The sequence below is a fragment of the Chanodichthys erythropterus genome, chromosome 14 (assembly GCF_024489055.1).
Source record: "Chanodichthys erythropterus isolate Z2021 chromosome 14, ASM2448905v1, whole genome shotgun sequence".
Taxonomy (NCBI): Eukaryota; Metazoa; Chordata; class Actinopteri; order Cypriniformes; family Xenocyprididae; genus Chanodichthys; species Chanodichthys erythropterus.
The window spans coordinates 1,639,046-1,658,860 of NC_090234.1; the positions used below are offsets into that span (position 1 = coordinate 1,639,046).

The window sequence follows — 19,815 nt, forward strand, 5'->3', positions numbered from 1 at the left end:
TGGGCCGGGACAGGGTGGAGGGTTCCACTCAAGCCCGACGCACAAGGCGGCCCGGGAGAGCACAGCCGTAAGCTCGGGATCCGACTCGGGCAACGCTACCGTCCCGGGCGGCAGCGCGTCCGAATCCTCCCCCGAGGACTCAGGCTCACCTTCCGATGCAGCGATCGACATCTGATCCGCCGCCGGCACACCAAAGGTAACGGCTGGACAGTCCGTAGAGGGCCCAGCGGAAACCAACGGTGGCACGATGGGTTGCGGTGCTGATGAGGCGGCAGGGGCCCGAGGAGCGTTTCCGCTCGGCGGGGAAGCCCTGACCGTAATCCTCCGGTCACCCTTCCTATACAGCGCCGTACCGTCATTCCGGTTCCCGGGGCCGGAAAAAACGGTCGTACGCGGCATAGGAGAGGGGACCCCCGCTTCCTGAGACTTCAGGAAGGAGAGTCTCGACCTCAGCATCGCGATAGTCATGTTCCCGCAATGGGAACATGAACCATCCACAAAAGCTGCCTCAGCGTGCAGAATGCCCAAACACGAGATGCAACGATTGTGCCCATCAGCAGGGACCAGGGAACGACCGCACCCATTAACGCACAGACGAAATGACATACTGTCAGGGTTCGTCTGTAAAGCTCTTTTAGAAGGGGAAGTCAACTCACTCGTGCTGAAGCACCCAGGGAGCGACGCGATGTGTCAGGTACACCACTCCCTGACACACCGAGGAACCGGCCCAAATCGCTACACACGCACACACTCTTTGTGTTGCTGTGAAAACAGCAGTTTTCGAGCTTATAGCTCAGCTCCTCGGAGACTCGCGACCTCGCTGAACGTGCCCTTTCACCAGCACTGAAAGCTCGCTGTAAATCCTCTTCTGAGGCAATGTTTTAGAATAAAACAAACGAAGAAAGGAGTCTTCTAAAACAGGACACCAGTGAATGGCTCCGAAGCGAAAGACAGAGTGCGATTGCATCTGCTTCCTATTTATATACACCTGTCGGGGGCGGTGCGCATTATGCAAATATCGCACGCCAATTCCATTGGCTTGTTTTAGTTTACACGAAGATGATAGGGCTCTCTAAGCGATATCCCAATTCGTCGGTCACTACTGACGTACGTCGAACGTGACCGACTGAAAGGGAACAGTTTTTCCCCACATCAGTAACTCTGTTGAACACTGATATCTCCCTGACCGTGTAAAATAAGTTACTGCTCAATAAGTTCAACAATAATATTCATGCTGCTATACTTTAAATTACTTGTCTTAACACTGAAGTTTATTTTTCTAGCATTATTTATTGTATGATGTCAATTATTTAACAATTATTAGTAACTATTTCATGTTTTTAACTATTGTATTTTAGTAGATGTTGTTAGTCATTCTTTTTAATGCACTTTGGGGTTGGCACAATATAAATTTCGTTTTGTTACACAGTGACAATAAAATACTTGAGAATATGTTTAGAAATATTTTTCCCTTAAATGAGCAAAAAAAAAATGAAGTTGTAATTTTTAGACCAAGTGGCTTTTATGATGGTGGTGATCTGGATCTAGGCTTTTTAAGTTCTCATGTTACTCTATGCACTAAAAACCTTGGTGCTCTAATTGACTTGGACTTTGGTTTGATAAACAGATCAATTCTGTCATCAAATCATGCTTTTTCCATCTACGCTGCCTCACAAAATTTCAATCTTTTCTCTCCCTCAAGAATCTGGAAACAGTTATCCACGCATTCATTACCACACGTCTTGACTATTGTAATTCATTTTATTATGGAGCTAATAGTTCATCTATTGGACGTCTACAGATTGTTCAGATAGCTGCTGCTAGGCTGTTGACCGGTAGCAAAAAAAATTATCGTTTTACAACAAATTAATTTTATTGTGTGTATTTTACTCTGCTGTTGGAAGTTTTCTTTTTATGTATTGTTTCTAATGTACAGCACTTTGGTCAACCTTGTTGGAGAAAAATCCTGGAATGTTTTCATCAAAAACCTTCATTTCTTTTCCACTGAAGAAAGAAGGACATGAACATCTTGGATGACATGAAGGTGAGTAAATTATCAGGAAGTTTTAATTTGAAAGTGAACAAATCCTTTAATTGCGACATTTAATTGCGTGGAAGTTTCTAGTTAATTACCGTTTATTAGAATATGCAGGAAGCACAGATAATTCTCAGGAACTGCCTTGGGATTGGCTTGGCAGTTAACACACAGACGCTTCCCACAAGTAAGGATATGTGGCACTAGTAGACACAGGAAACATTAACCCTGAAGCCCTGTGTGACATACACAAAAATAAAGACTCACAACTGCAAAACTATAGCTAGACATTCTCATGAAACTGCTGATAAAATTACATTTTTTTAAAAAATATAATTTTACATGTCTTTCTCATTTGACATGAAGTTCTTCTACATGTGAGCTGCATGTGGATACATTTTGTGGTGATGGCATAAATTAATCAAAAGTTATAGCATTTGGAACAAAGGTAGCCTTTTTGTTTAGCCCTTGATTGTGGCCTGTGGGATGTTGGTCCACTCCTCTTCAATGGCTTTTGTTCAGTGTATATTGTGGCTGTACATTTATCTGGCTGTTGGTCATGTTGATATAAAATGATATAAAATGTTGTTTTATATCTAGAAATTGTGTGAATGAGAATGATTTGAGTTTTAACAGGAGCACAGGGGGAGAAATCTCTCCCGTCACCATGTTGGGACAGGAATGATCTGGATGCCATTTCAGTGGCATGTATTATCATGTTTCCACAGACATGGCTCTCAAAAGTGCAGGAGAAACATTATAAGTATTTCTAATTCAGCAAAAGAAAACTTGTAAATTGAGTAGTTTTTAAAAAAGTTTTTCTACTTTCAAAAAAAGTAATAAGCAAAAATCTGAAAAGAAGTCAAGAGTTTTTAATTTAGAGTGTATATTTGGTTTTATTATAAATTTTGGTACTCAACATGGCGCTTAGAAATACAACCACCATAATTTTTTATACCATGGTTGAAAAAAGAATGGGTGCAAAAGCACACGGACCCAATCAGACCACCGTCACTGCTGACCTTCGATGATTTAACCATGCAAATCACAGCAAACTGACTTCAGCTAAACATCACCTCTTTTTAATGTTTCATTTTATTTAAATTTAGAGTGTGACCATCAATTCGTATTCAGAATTAGATTCATATTCATTAAACTTATTTTTATTTTAACTTGAGCTCAGTGTTTTTAGAACACCACGTCATAAACAAGACGCTGCAAAAGACACGAGACGCGAGCGCAACGGTCAAACGCGTCCATCTAGGGTGTTTTACATCAAAAAACAATGGGAAAGCAGCTCAGTGGAGAAGAAAAACCTTCCCTATCTTTGGTTTTCCTCTCTCATAAAGTCATGCAATAACGAGTTTTCGTTTTGCTGTTGGAAACAAACCAACAATATTTGTTATTCATATAGTACTTTGCATATTCTAGAGAAAACTGAAACAGGGCCAAAAACCTTATGCAAGAGTATGTTGAAATCCCCTGATGCTGATGGGTGTGCCTTGAGACGCTTGAGAGCTTTATATAAGACAGAAATATGTCAGACAGACATCATTCAGACTCGATCGAGGTGAAGCTGCTCTTCTGACTCCATCTACAGTCATCCAGGTGAGTGTGTTCCTAATAAAGAGCACTTTTGAGCTCATAGTTCATTTGAACACCTGTACTTTGTAGTCAAGATTATTCTGTATTACACACATATTAAATATGATAACTAGTAGATCCTTCTTTTAAAATAATACGCAGAGAGTATGTTCGTGTGTAGAAGACCTATGCATTTCCAAACTGAGGAAGTTTATGGATCATATCTTCAACCTGCTGAAATGTTCCTAAAAATATATTTCCCTTAAATGTGCATTCTTAATAATACATAAATGTATTTCCCAACTGCTGTCGCAGTCCAGTTAACTGTTTTTCTGATCGTATTTCATACTTGTTGAATTTTTAATCAATGAACTCAATCTGTAGATGTCTAATATAACATCATTCATTTGGTGTGGAGATTAAATGTTGGTTTATTCTGTGTTGCAGGTTCAGACATGATGAACATCATGAAAGACATTCCCAATAGCCAAACAACAAAAGGTATTTTAGCGGTGTTCATCACCATAGTAACTTATGCTCCACGGCTAACCTGCTTCGGGGCAGGTTATGTTCTGGTTCAGAGATCTCAAACCGAATTTGGGCCAATCGGATGTAAGCTAAGTGAACTGACACATCCAGCGCAATAAAGTCACTCCCTCAGTTTCTCTTCCTCTAAATTAAAGGTCACTATATAGTAAAAAAAAAAAAAATAACAATGAAATTGTCTTGCTTTAATGATAATTACTTAGAATTATTTTATGATTTATATGATTTATATAATAATTCAATGATATATATTATTATTAACCCATTACACAAGCGATTTTAGTTTAACAGTCATTATTATTTAGTTTCAATGAATATTAATACAGATCATATGTTATATAAATAAGCTGTAAATAAACTTTAATATGACTACATGTGACCTACAGTACAGTCCAAAAGTTTGGAACCACTAAGATTTTTAATGTTTTTAAAAGAAGTTTCGTCTGCTCACCAAGGCTACATTTATTTAATTAAAAATACAGTAAAAAACAGTAATATTGTGAAATATTATTACAATTTAAAATAACTGTGTACTATTTAAATATATTTGACAAAGTAATTTATTCCTGTGATCAAAGCTGAATTTTCAGCATCATTACTCCAGTCTTCAGTGTCACATGATCCTTCAGAAATCATTCTGATATGCTGATCTGCTGCTCAAGAAACATTTATGATTATTTTCAATGTTGAAAACAGTTGTGTACTATTTTTTTCAGGATTTCTTGATGAATAGAAAGTTCAAAAGAACAGCATTTATCTGAAATACAAAGCTTCTGTAGCATTATACACTACCGTTCAAAAGTTTGGGGTCAGTAAGAATTTTTATTTTTTTGAAAAGAAATTAAAGAAATGAATACTTTTATTCAGCAAGGATGCATTAAATCAATCAAAAGTGGCAGTAAAGACATTTATAATGTTATAAAAGATTAGATTTCAGATAAACACTGTTCTTTTGAACTTTCTATTCATCAAAGAATCCTGAAAAAAAAATATTGTACACAAATATTTTGTATAATTGTACACATTAAATGTTTATTGAGCAGCAGATCAGCATATTGGAATGATTTCTGAAGGATCATGTGACACTGAAGACTGGAGTAATGATGCTGAAAATTCAGCTTTGATCACAGAAATAAATTACTTTGTGAAATATATTCAAATAGAAAACAGTTATTTTAAATTGTAATAATATTTCACAATATTACTGTTTTTTACTGTATTTTTAATTAAATAAATGTAGCCTTGGTGAGCAGACTAAACTTCTTTTATAAACATTAAAAATCTTAGTGGTTCCAAACTTTTGGACTGTACTGTATATCTGCTGTAAAGGGCGATCTGTTTAAGCCCACTGAAATGCTTTAATGCGACACGTCCACATCAATGTTTCTACAGATCGAGATCTCGATTCAAACAGATCAAATCACATTTTAAAACTAACTTGACGCCTCAAATAATGATTACTTCAGGATTATATCACCAGTGAGTTTTCATTTTCCTCCCTCACATATAAAGCTGTTTTAGTAATCAATGAACTCAATCTGTAGAAGGACTAATATAACATCATTCATTTGGTGTGGAGATTAAATGTTGGTTTATTCTGTGTTGCAGGTTCAAACACGATGAACATCATGAAAGACATTCCCAATAGCCAAACAACAGAAGGTATTTCATTTTAGATTAATTTAACCATGGTTAAAAATTAACCATGGCTTTTTTAATAGAAAAAATGTAGTAACCATGTTTTGTTCGCAGGTTGATTAGCACTTGTATTACCACAGTTTTACTAAAAACACCATGGTTGATTTGTGGTTACCATAACTATAACCATTGTTTTTTATTTTACTTGTAGTAAAACTATGGTTAATTTCCGTAAGAACAGTGTTTAAAACGATGAATGAATGCGTCTTAACTGGCTTAAAGAAATGTAATGATGTGTTAAGTAATCTTAATTAGAAATGCTTTGACTGTGCGACTGCTTTGAATATTAATTATGAATTTTGACAAATGTTGTAAATTGCATACAGTGAAAATGATGCAGATAATAACTAAAATATTTAATGCAAATGCAGCGTTGTTACTAGTTTAGATGAGCACTGACACCATGTGCTGAAATAATCACGTATATTTACGAGCCACGACTTTCTCCGATAAATTCTGAACACAGCAATCATCAAAATATGTCTTCTCCCATCTCTGAAAATGTCTGGATTTAGAAATTATCCCGTGGATGCTCATTTTAAGAGGCGTTTATTTAACTAGGTGTTAACATCACATTGAAAATATACATAACCGGAAGAATCGATGCACTGCTTCGACGAGCACTTCCGGTAATCAATTCTGCTGTGATAAAGGTCTCTTAACCTAATCCATAGAAAATCAATATTTGAGTCAGAAGATGATACTGATAAAAAAACAACAAAAAAACAAAAACAGGGTTAAGGAGATAGTAACTGTCTGACTGAATATTTAGCCAAGAACTGAGGATCCTCTGAGTGCCGCACGACTGAAAGTAATTCAGGCTACTAATGTTGAATTTTAGGATGAATTACTGTAACAGAAAATCATATTTAGGTCAGTTGTTTTTGAACTAAATCTGCTGTAAAGGGCGATCTGTTTAAGCCCACTGAAATGCTTTAATGCGACACGTCCACATCAATGTGTCTACAGATCATGATCTCGATTCAAACAGATCAAATCACATTTTAAAACTAACTTGACGCTTCAAATAATGATTACATCGTTACGACACTAGGAGGCGATAAGTGACTGTTAAGATGTATTTGACATTGAATGATTCATTCAGAAGATTTGTTCAAAAACACTGATTCATACTGTAATTAAATAAGTGAAGTAGTTATGAGTGAGTCATTAAATCATTCATTCAAACAGATTTTTTTTTAATTAATTAATTAAATATTTTTAAATAGACTGCAGCAATTAATATTTCATCCTCTAATAAATAATAATACTCAATTTTGTTTAGTTGTCTATGCAGAATTATGGGAGAATCATGATTTCTATTTGAAAGAATCAAATAAAAAACTTGATTCTCATTTTATTCAGAATCGTCCAACACAAATGAAAATAACACACGCACGTTCATCTTCCCCGCTGCTGTAACAATGTAAAATGTTATATATTTAGCACTATATGTTTTGTCTGTTTTTATATTGTTTGTCAACACACATTAAATATTATGTATCTGCATCCACTAATCTTTCATCCGTATGGACTAGTGCTGGCTATTTGACAATTCATAATCATTCATAACAATGTTGCAGCAATTTTTGATATACAATATAATTGAATATGTTTGTAGGTCAATATTGTATCATTTATCATTGTTGCAGTAAGTTGATTTTCTGTATGCTGCATATTTATTTTTGGACTGACAGTGGTTAATAAAGTCAAATAATGGTCTGTGAGAGAGTCAGTGGTTATATCACTGTGTTCCTGTAGGTCAGTGTTAGAGGAACTGTGTAACATCTTAGACTCAGCCTGACAGTTAATCTGCCCTGGACCAGGTCAGTTTCCAGCATAAGCTGCCAGAGCGACTGAGCTTCAGCTTTAGCTGTATGAAACCTAATCATTTGACAGTCAGGCTAACTAAAATAAGTCAGGCTTTTTTGTAAACTTGTTTTATGAAACAGATCTCCAGAAACACTGAAAAACCAAAAGTCCAAATCAAACAGACCAAACGTGACAGTTTGTACTTATCTTAAAATCCTCAAGTTCATGAAAGTGCTTCTTCTGTTAGATGATAAACATTGAAATAAAAGCTCAGGATTATATCACCAGTGAGTTTTCATTTTCCTCCCTCATATATAAAGCTGTTTTGGTAATTAATGAACTCAATCTGTAGAAGGACTAATATAACAGCATTCATTTGGTGTGGAGATTAAATGTTGGTTTATTCTGTGTTGCAGGTTCAGACACGATGAACATCATGAAAGACAATCCCAATAGCCAAACAACAAAAGGTATTTCATTTTAGATTAATTTAACCATGGTAAAAAATTAACCATGGCTTTTTAATAGAAAAAAATGTAGTAACCATGTTTTGTTCAAAGGTTGATTACTACTTGTATTACCACAGTTTTACTAAAAACACCATGGTTGATTTGTGGCTACCATAACTATAACCATTGTTTTTTTATTTTACTTGGAGTAAAACTATGGTTAATTTGATATATGGTAAATTAAAGAAATGTAATGATGTGTTAAATAATCTTAATAAGAAATGTGTTGACTGTGTGACTGCTTTGAATATTAATTATGAATTTTGATAAATGTTGTAAATTGCATACAGTGAAATGAAAAGTTTCAATAAAAAATGATGCAGATAATAAATAAAATATTTAATGCAAATGCAGCGTTGTTACTAGTTTAGATGAGCACTGACACCATGTGCTGAAATAATCACGTATGTTACGTGCCACGGCTTTCTCCGATAAATTCTGACACAGCAATCATCAAAATATGTCTTCTCCTGTCTCTGAAAATGTCTGGATTTAGAAATTATCCTGCTTATTTTAAGAGGCGTTTATTTAACTAGGTGTTAACATCACATTGAAAATATACATGACCGGAAGAATCGATGCACTGCTTCGACGAGCACTTCCGGTAATCAATTCTGCTGTGATAAAGATAATTTCTCACACTGAAATTAAAGCTCAGGATTATATCACCAGTGAGTTTTCATTTTCCTCCCTCACAGCTGTTTTGGTGAGCTCAATCTGTAGAAGGACTAAAATAACTGCATTAATTTGGTGTGGAGATTAAATCTTATTCTGTGTTGCAGGTTCAGACACGAAGAAAGGCATTATTCCCAAGACCGAAACAAAAGGCGTCGACTTCTGTGAAATGAAAAACAACTTTTATATAATCCGCTCTGATTTTGGCTGCTATATGAAGACAAGAAGTTTAAACAAAGGTTCAGGTGTCTCTATTTTCAATCTGCACCTTTCCTGCAAAGATGGAGACCATTACATTGGTCATGAAAATGGCTACTTTTACATCATCAGGGGAAAGGAGTACCGCAAAGTCAAGGACCTGACGACAGACAGAGAAGGTAAAATGTACAAACTTCACCCCGACTGCCAGGGTGGAGACCACTACTTCTCAGCCAATGGCAAGTTTTACATTATCTTCAAAGAAAGGGGCATTTATCAAAGAACAACAGACATGACTGAAAACTGGCATCCTGTAGAATACAAGCTGCATCCCGACTGCAGCAAAGGGCTCTATTACTGGGGCCACACACACAGCTTCTACTTCCTCAGGCCAGGCTCAGATTGGGGAGTTCAGTACTGCGGCAGTAAAGACTTCAGCACAGATAAGTTTTCTGGTGTCTATTCTGCTCATTCTGATGTTCTGAACTTCCTCCCTGGTGGTCTGTCAGTAACTAAAGGTCAAGTCTTTGGCATTTGGGAGAATATTAAAACTATGACTAATGACAGCAATACAGCAGTGGAATGGACAAAGAAAATTAATAAAAAGGTGGGATACAATAAAAAGAAGATGTCCGAGATCACACACAGCTGGAAGATAGATGCATCAGCCTCGATTGAAACTGGAGGCCTTGCAAAGTTAATTGCACAGTGTCAGTTCTCCTTTTCTGCAGAATATGGAGGTTCACATGTCAGCACTGAAAGTGAAAGCTGGAACACAATGACTGAAGAGGAAGAAGAACTCAAATTTAAGCTGGAGCCAAAACAGTCTGTATATCTGTGGCAGTTCAAAATGGGTCTTGGTAAAGATCAAGTGTTGTTCTGCCGTAATATAAAGATTAACCATGATAAAGATCCTCCAACTGACAACCCGCTGCCACAAACACAAAAAAAAAAGAATAACGAAGATGACGAAAAAAAGATCACTAATGATCCAAAGCCTCCAACTGAAGTCCTGCTGCCACCTGCACAACACAAAAAAAGAATAACCAAGTGCTTCAGATAAATACCTGCATTAATTATACCTTCTCTAGTAATTATTTAGATATCTACATGCATTGCTTAAAATGAGGCTGGAATTGTTTCATAGCAAAGAGATTTTTCAGTTACACTCAATGTAACTTAGTGTTTCTGATTAAACCCAGCAAGCAATAGCCGTCATTTCTCCGTCTCGGTGAACTACAGACCTGATATAGTCCGGCTATGAGTAATTAAAATCAAAAACCAAATTAAAAATTATTTTGGTTAAATGTCAATTTTGCCAAACTAACTTGTGAGATGTATGATATTCCATCATGTCATCAAAGTCAACAGTGAAACAAGGTGTTTGGTTTCACATCTTTGACATGTTATATTGTGTAGGCTGTGCGTAGCCACGATTTAGCTCGTAGTCAGACCGGCTGTTTGTAGCCCACCTTTAATCAATCCTGATTTATTGTCTAATTTTACGGCTTGGCTATAGCCCTGATTCAGACCAGACATTTCCGCCATTTTACAACTGTTGGAGATCAAGCAACAGCAAATGTTAAAGCAAATTCTTTCCTGCTTTTGGTCTTGTAAGTATCTGTGTTTTTCATTTTGACATGCATTCATTATATATGTACATCATGTGTTATCATGTGTAGGAACCGTGACATTTTAGCGGGTAACAGTGCAGACTCAGAGTAAGTGTGGTTAGATTAACACGCACATGTACTGTAGTGTTTCCATGTGCCCTAAAACTCTCTAATTATCTCAATACGAGGGGGTAAACATGAAACCTGTGCACCCTATTATTATTTGTTACAGAAGCCTCACGTATCTTTTCATCTTTGATCATTATGATATGAAAATATGAGTTTTTGATTTGGCAAGGCAAGTTTATTTTGTATAACACATTTCAACAAGAAGGCAATTCAAAGTGATTTACATAAAACATGGAATTTATGGAACCGAAAATTAATCATGTTGTTTTATAAACCAAAAAACATTGTTAACCTTTTTAATATAACTTTTTTTGTCAATGTTTTATATTTTTATTATGTTGTAAAATGTTCCTTTTTTAATGTTTAATTGTATTGTACAAATTTAATTTTCATTATGTTTTTTTAATCATTTTGTATTATCTTGAGTGCTTTTTCTAAATAAAACCTTTATATTTCATTTGTTTGGATGGATTGTCATTTATGAGAACCTGTTATATTTAAGTGAAAAGAATCCTTTAGCCAGTATTTTGTCGTCTATTACATGTATAGATGTAGTCATTCATTAGCTGTATATTTGATCTACTCTTGGGTTATGGTTAGACGTCCATTAGATTTTCACTGACAGCCCAAATTCAGCCCTGTTTTAGTCTTTTAGGCATAAAATTGCTTGCTGGGAAAGAAACTGACAGAATCCTACATTAAATCTCATGACATGTATTTTTCAAATCTCACACATGCAACACAACTGCAAACACACCGTTCAATATGATGGCTAAATCAGATATTGGAATTTTTTACTAGAAAAGAGTGGGTGCTTACTCTATATTATTGGAGATGCACACTGTAAAATGTTTATTGTAAATTTAACAGTAACTTACTGGTAACAATGGACTACTTGCACAACTACTTCCGTGTTATACTCATTACGGCTCGAGCGCTTCCGGTCAGTGTTCAGAGCACTTCTATACAAAGAGCTTCTCTGGCTGCCAAATGTTTTTTAAACAATGAATTATATTCTCTGCATTAACATTAATTATCTTCAACCTGCTGAAATGTTTATTAATGTATTTTGCTTCCAAATGCTTATTCTGAATAATAAATATATTTCCCCACTAACCTGCCGCCATCAAGTGCTCGTCTTTTTCACAGTTCCCGTGTCTCCCGGACTCCATTACCCATAATCCTCCTGTTCTCCACACCTGCACTCACTTCCCTCGTCTTCTCCCCATCATCACCGATCATCTACACCTGTACTTCCTCATCAGCACTCCCTACGTATATGGACTCACTCCCTTCACTCCTTGTCTGTTCTTATTGTTAGTTTAACGTGTAATGGTTGTATGTCTGCTCCTACGTTCAGTAAAATACCCTTTATTGTTGGTCCATGTATTGCCTCATCTCTACTGCAACCTCACGTAACAGACTTGTCATTAGCAGTGTTTTTCTCTTAGTCATCATATTTCATACCTGTTAAATTAACATTTAAATTAATTTAAACGAGCAGATGAGCATATAAGACGTGCACAAACAAACCAAGCTGATGATTAAACAGCAGTATAACTTACCTTTTTATATAATAGTTATAATTAATCAAATACTTATGAAGGTGAATCATGGTTTTACTATAGTAAGAGTGTAGTAACTATGGTTAATTTCCGTACGATCAGTAGGCTATTGCTTGCCTTGGTGCTCTTTTATTCCAGTGTTTGAAATAGTTGAATGAGTGTGAAAACTGCCTTAACGATGTTAAATATTTAATTAATCTTAAAGAATAATGCAATGACAGCGCAACTACTTTAAATATTAGAATGCATAAATGTGTGAATTACATACAAATGATTGAGAGTGAAAAAATGGCTCAGAATAGTGACTAAAATGAAATTATAATATTATGTTCATTCTGATCTTATTCATCACGTCTCACACTGCAGCGATGCATTCACCAGTAGAGCGCTGACACCTGTGGTGAAAGAATCACGCTTATGTTGGATTAAAACTTAAAGTTCGGTTGAGTTTGGAAAGGTCTGTACACAGTAATCATCAGAATATATCTTCTCCGGTCTCTGAATATGTCTGGAATTTAAAATCATCCTAAAAACTCTCATTTTAAGAGTTGCTGTATTCATACCACAGTAAAATTACCATAAGGAATGAACGCTTGCTCATATTTTTATGGAAACGTATTAACTAAGACTTTATATCTTGCAAATAACATAAAAATAAAACATATAAAGTGAAAAAAATTAACCATCCTCCTGTGGATTTTCATCTGTCACAGAGCCATCTATTGCGTGAGGGGGTGTGGTTGTTTTTTGCGGGCATTTAGTACAGTATTTAGATTTATAGTATATTACTTTTTAAACAGAAATCATTTACAGTACAGTCATAGATGATGTCATAGTGTAACTGAAGTCTACTGAAGAGTTTAATTCACAAGTCAAAAAGCGCTGCATTCTGTACTCATTATGCATTTGGCGTATATACAAGTAATTATGTACGCCAAATCAGAGATATGCACCCCTCGGAGGCCAAACCCACAGATTCCACATTTCTGGACAGGGATGAAGAATCTTCCCCCCCGCCTGAAACAGGAAGTCCCTCCTGATCAGAATCTTCCAAGGCGACCCATCAAAAAAGCCATCAGGTCCAAAAACCATATGCGGCTTGGCCAGTGAGGTGCTACTAGCAGTAGACTTATCCCTTCCTGGTGAATTTTCTCCAGAACCCCCGGGAGCAGAACAACTGGGGGAAATGCATAGATACACAGCTTTGGCCATGTCTGTACCATGGTGTGAGGGAGAACCAAAGTGGACAGTGCGGCGTATTCTGAGACGCAAACAGATCCACTTCCGCTTGGCCATAAATCTCCCATATGAGCTTCACCACCTCTGGGTGAAGTCTCCATTCATCTGGCCTCAGCCCCTGCCTCGACAGAATATAGATAGCTCTCAAGGAGAGCATCTTCCCCAGAGACCACAGGAGGATCTGTTGCACCAGTTTGTATAATGGGCGCGACCGCAGACCCCCCTGCCAATTTATATACGAGACCACCAATGTATTGTCTGTCCAGACCAGCACATGATGGCCCCTCAGGTCTGGAAGGAAGAACTTCAACGCATTGATGACCACCATCATCTCCAGGCAATTTATGTGCCACAAGAGCTGATGACTCTTCCACAGACCCTGAGCTGAGCGGCCTTCCATTACCGCTCCCCAGCCTCAGAGTGACACGACGACATCGAGCTCCTAACACAGGGCCCTGGGACAGGAACCAATTTTTCTTCCATATGATCAAGGCATGGAGACAGCGCCGCGTGATCTTGATCAAACGAAATGGGTTGCCCCTCGGGGAAAACCCTTTGGTCCTGAGCCACCACTTTAAGGGTCTCATGTACAGCAGGCCAAAAGGTATCACATTGGACGCTGCTGCCATCAGACCCCACAGTCTCTGAAACTGCTTTACAGTGCGTGACTGGCCTAGCTTCAATTCTTTCATGGCTAATAGAATAGCAGTGATGCGAGCTGGAGAGAGACATGCTCGCATTGTCACCGAATCCCAAACCACACCAAGAAAAGTGGTCCTCTGTTGTGGAGTAAGCACGTTTTTCTTGGCATTCAGTCTCAACCCCAATTTCTGAATATTTGCGAGAATGACATCTCGATGCAGAACCACCATCTCCTCTGATTGTGCTAAAATCAACTATTGTCGATATAATTCAGGATGCATATGCCCTGCAGCCTGAATGGGGCTAGCGCTGCATCTACACATTTCGTGAATGTGCAGGGAGAGAGAGCTAGGCCAAACGGAAGAACCAAAGAATTGGTACGCTTCGCCTTGAGATCCTTGCGTCCTTGACATCTATTGTGACAAACCAATCTTCGGATTTGACTTGAATCATGATTTGACTTATCGTCAACATCTTGAATTTTAACTTTTGTACTGGTCAAATCAGATGACGTAGATCTAAAATAGGGTGCAACCCCCCCATCTTTTTTTGTAACCAAGAAATACCGGCTGTAAAACCCTGTCGGCAACCGGAACCCTCTCTATAGCCTCTTTTGATAATAAGGTTTTTATTTCTTGCTCCAAAAACCAAAGCCTGCTGTGGAAGCACTAACGTTTTCAGCACTCCTTTGAATAGATGTGGATAGCACCAAAACTGGATTTTGTAACCTTTCTCTATAATTTGCAGGACCCAACGTGAGATGTTTTGAAGAGATTTCCACTCTACCAGAAGATCTACTTAGGGAACCAGCCTCTTGAGGCTGGCCTCTGGTGTTTGTTGACAGCACTTTTTTGATGTAAATGTATCCTCCTCAGAGGTTATGACACAGTGTATTGTTGTTCTGAACACTGCGTCACTAATTCGGTGGGAACCGCTGCGCCCCGAAGCACCAGAGGTGACTGGGTTGGCAGAACGGCCCCCGTGTGGGGCTGCCCTCAGAAGTCTGATGCCAGGCCCTGTCTTTATCCTTTAGCTCAGACAGACTGAGCCACAGGTGCCCCTCTGTCTCCACCAAGGCTGCTATAGACCGCCCAACAGCTCTGGCAGTCTCCTTGGTGGTTCTTAGAGACAGACCTGTGGCTCTGCTTGGTATGCTTGCAGAATAGCCATAGTATGCAAGCACGCACCAGCCTGACCTGCTGCCATATACGCTTTTCCCACTAACCCTGATGTAGCTTTAAGTGGATCGTGGGGAGCGTGGGGGTCTTCAGGGACGATGCTGAACCCGGGGACAGATAGCTCATAAGCGTCTGTTCAATTCGGGGCACCGCCCCATAACCATATTCTTTAAGCCCTCTTATGTTAGAGTAGTGCTTTACACAAGGGCTGAATAAACGTGATGAATATGGCTTTTTCCATGATCTAGCTAATTCATCATGTAAATCATGAAAGAAGGGAAGGTCTTGTGGTGGAAGTGCCTTATTTGATGACAAAAAGCGCTTGTCCAGTTTGCTTTTCGGACGAGCGCCTTGACTCTCGGCTGGCCAATCAATGTTTAACTTAGACATAGCATGAGAAAGCACATCCATCAGCTCCTCGTACTCAGTGGAAAGTGACGAGTCATCTTCCCCCATATTGACGCTCAGCACATCCATTTCATTGCGTATATGCTGATTGGTAGGATCTGACTTTCCCTTCAGCGATTACTTTGCACTATTGACTGTTGAAACACAACTTTCGTCTACACTGAGAGACTTTTGCACACACACCAACATATTTTTCCACTTTTTACACAGACTGAGAAGTTATTGACTGTTATATTGTTTGAAGAGTTTGAATTGTTTTCAAATTGTTTCGAATTGAACTACTGTGAGATTGTAATTTTCTTTTCCTCATTTTAATTGTTTTAATTTGGGTTAATCTTTTCCATGTGTGAAATATAAAAGCGTTAAATAAGAAAAGCTTTTATTAAATTAAAATTTATTGAGACTGAATATCTATAAACCAAAATTAGAAACGAAATAACTGAAACATAAATCGAATAACTAGAAGCAAATAGGAAGAAAGCTATTTAAATAGTGAACACAGCTCAAACATATCAAAAAGAACAACAGGGGATTGAAAAGAAACAATCATTTAATTTGGTTTTATTTATTTTTATTTAATTGTTGTTGTGACTGTGTTACAATTGCTTTATTATTCATTTTTTTTCCCAAACAAAATACATGGTCATTTCCAGTTATTGTCTGTGTCCTTGTGTGCCTTGATCACTTACCCTCCTGTAACGAACCTAATCACTGGTCCAATATCAGGTGCTTGGAGTGACCTGTCCCTGTTACAGTAACTTAGTCTTACATTATATATATACATATATATACACTGCGTTCCAAATTATTATGCAATTGACATATCAGTAAGATTTCAGTAGAATAAACATTCAGATTTTAGTTTTTCTAAGAAAATGTTTTTTTTTCTAAGAAAATGTGTTTTTTTTTTTTTTTTTTTTTTATCCATGTCTTTTTAGATAACTGGTATCAATCTCAGACAAAATAATTGGCCAGATCTATGGAAACCCTACTTAGAGGTTGTTCCACATTATTAAGCAAGTCACAGTTCTCATGCAATATGGGGAAGAAGAAAGATCTTTCTGAAGATGAAAAGCATGAAATGGTCCAATGTTGTGCAAAAGGCATGAAAACAACTAATATTGTGTGAAACTGAATGGAGGTTATTGAATTATCATAAGATTTGTGAGTGATTTAGAGCATTGTTTGTATTTTGCTCACAATGCAGTCAGAACTGGAGTTTGAATATGAACACATGAAAAATACGATTGTTATTATGATATACAGTGCGCATATACTCGGTTTCAGCGCGGAGCTCCACAATGAGTTTAATAACACTAGCCACGTGGCACACAGCTCATACAGAATAAAGTATCCATGTTTAAAGTTTTCATTTCACACATTCTCCTGCACCAAACATTAACCAGCACGGTGTAGTTATGCACACATATTTCATCAAGTCTTCTTCAGATGAATTATATGTGCAAACTGGACACTGATACAGTGGTGTAATCTGAATGCGACGACGCAATCATTCTAACAGACAAAAGACTAATTTTGAGACTGCAGTGCTCGTAAACGTAATCAAAGTAGCCTATTATTAGCCCTATTTAATATTCTTTCACATTTTTTCCTTGTGCTTGGGAGTTTGTCATTTTCTCCATGCTCATATATTAATATTCATTATTCTGTATAATCAGTGTGTTGTATGTCTCTGTTTCATTGGTTGTTCTCTCCCTTCTTCTCCCCCCTCTACACCCACTTTTCCAGAGAGATTTTCAAGTCATAGGTGTGAACGACCAGGGTAAAACAGGGGGGTTTCATGACCCTTTAAGGACTCCAGCTCTCTACTTACCTGTCTCCAGTGTCTCCTGTACTCCTCATGTTCAACCCCATCTGTGTGTGAGTGTTCCCAGTCTCCAGTTTCCTAAGTCTCCAGCGCCAGTTCAGCTCTTCATACCTGTGACCACAAAAGGACAGTATTACCTCTCTATCATTCCTGCATCATCATCTATCACCATATACTCACCTGCACTGCCGTTAACTCTGCTGATATCAATAAACATCACTGTTTGTTTTTACCTCCATGCCTTCTGTGACTGTAAAAACTAATATATAAATGTTCTATTAATTACTATTTTATTTACTGTATACTGTTTGTTTATTGTCAATATTATATTTATTATTGACTATATTGTTATATACTATATAAACTATTTCTTATATATAGTGTAGATGACCACTAGCAGTGTTTTATTATGATTATGCTGTTTCATACTTTTATTTCATGGGACTTTTATTTTGACATCATGCTATCTGCATGGGGGACTAATTTCTCCACGCTCACTCTTTCAAATAAAAAACACACAGGAAGGCACGAGAAGGTACGTTACAAGACGGTGCATGTTTAAAGTCAGAGATTGGAAAATATTACTGTAATCTTCAACTAAAGTGTTCCTTGAAGTGTTATACCACTTTGTGCTTGATTTGTTTTGGCAGTAATAACTTGAGAATAATTCATGAAGTTGCTAGCTATCTCTCCAATGTCCAAGTTAAGTTAATGGCGTCATTCTTCCCTGGATCACCACTTTCTAGCACCCTTTGATATGCGGAGCGAGGTATGTGGTTGATTGTAATATACTATTTCATATGTATTAATTTCATACGTTCATGTAAATGGTAATGAGATTCATTTCACATGATGGCTGTTGCCTGTTGTGCCGTTATCAATGTGATTCTAGCTTGCTAAAGTGCATTTGTTAAAGGATTATTTTGTATCTGACTGAATTGCCTTTGTTATTTGTCTTTTAAATTAAGTTTTCACGGTGTTGGTGCTATGCACACTCGTCTGAATTAAAGTACACCCGTATGGAAACACTCTCAAGCCTGTTTATTCAAAGTTGAAGGGCTGCTACATATAGTATATAACAACTTTTTATTATTCTCACTTTATCTCATATTTACTATTTGCATTCCCAGATAGCAGAATTGGTGTGGCCCAGATCTGGCACACACTTGACGCTTTCATTTGGCCCACTTTTGGCAGGAATGATGGCACTTGGGCGGTCCGCTCCTGTTTGTCAGATCTGGGCCACAAGCAAGCCACAGTTATGCCACATGTCAGCCATGAACAAAACAAATGAAGCAGAACTGGCCCACATCTGGCCCAGATATCAAACTTGCTGTGGCCCAGATCTGGCGCACACTTGACGCTTTCATTTGGCCAACTTTTGGCAGGAATGGTGGAACTTGGGAGGTCCTCTCCTGTTTACCAGATCTGAGCCACAAGGAAGCCATAGCAATGCCACATGTCAACCAGGAACAAAACAAGTAAAGTAGTACTGGCCCAAATCTGGGCCACAGTTATTTTGAATTCTGGCCCAGATCCAATACCTTGCTTTGGCCCACATACCACTTGGAATGATGGCACTTGGGCGGTCCTTTCCTGTTTACCAGATCTGGGCCATAAGGAAGCCATAGCAATGCCGCATGTCAACCGAAAACAAATCACTCCTGTTTGCCGCATCTGGACCTCAAGAAAGCCATATAAATGCCATATGTAACAAACCATGTAAATCACTCCTGACCTTAATGTGGGCAACACGTTGTTGTTGTTGTTTTTAATGCAAAACCTCTTTGAATGATGGCAATGCACCCTTGTTTACCAGTTCTGGTCCTCTAAGAATTAAACAAATTAACTGTGTGTGTGCATGCTGTGCCATTAAAACTTTGGAAACTCTGTGAATGAACATCAATGACACTAAGTGTATTCTGCATCAACAATATTCAACATACAGTCAAGAGAAATGTAAAAATGGCCTACTTTAATATTAAGTTACAACAGATCATCCAAACACACTTCTGAAATTTTTTTTATTAACTTTGCCAATGAAAAACCCATGCATGATAACATTTCCAAAACAAACGAAACATGGAAAAACAACAACAATACAATAAACACAAAATATGTGGATAGAAATGTTGTAGAAACTAACAAAACATTTG

At 37.5% G+C, this 19,815-nt stretch overlaps 1 protein-coding gene across 1 annotated transcript; it reads left to right on the top strand.

The window, feature by feature from the left end:
* Positions 1-3,610: 3,610 nt before the first annotated feature.
* Positions 3,611-11,215, top strand: LOC137036358 (uncharacterized). The gene is made up of 5 exons (XM_067410488.1): positions 3,611-3,643; positions 4,067-4,120; positions 5,774-5,827; positions 8,092-8,145; positions 8,967-11,215. The coding sequence occupies exons 2-5, from the start codon at positions 4,075-4,077 to the stop codon at positions 10,118-10,120; spliced, it is 1,308 nt and encodes a 435-aa protein (XP_067266589.1). The 5' UTR covers positions 3,611-3,643; positions 4,067-4,074; the 3' UTR covers positions 10,121-11,215.
* Positions 11,216-19,815: the final 8,600 nt, after the last annotated feature.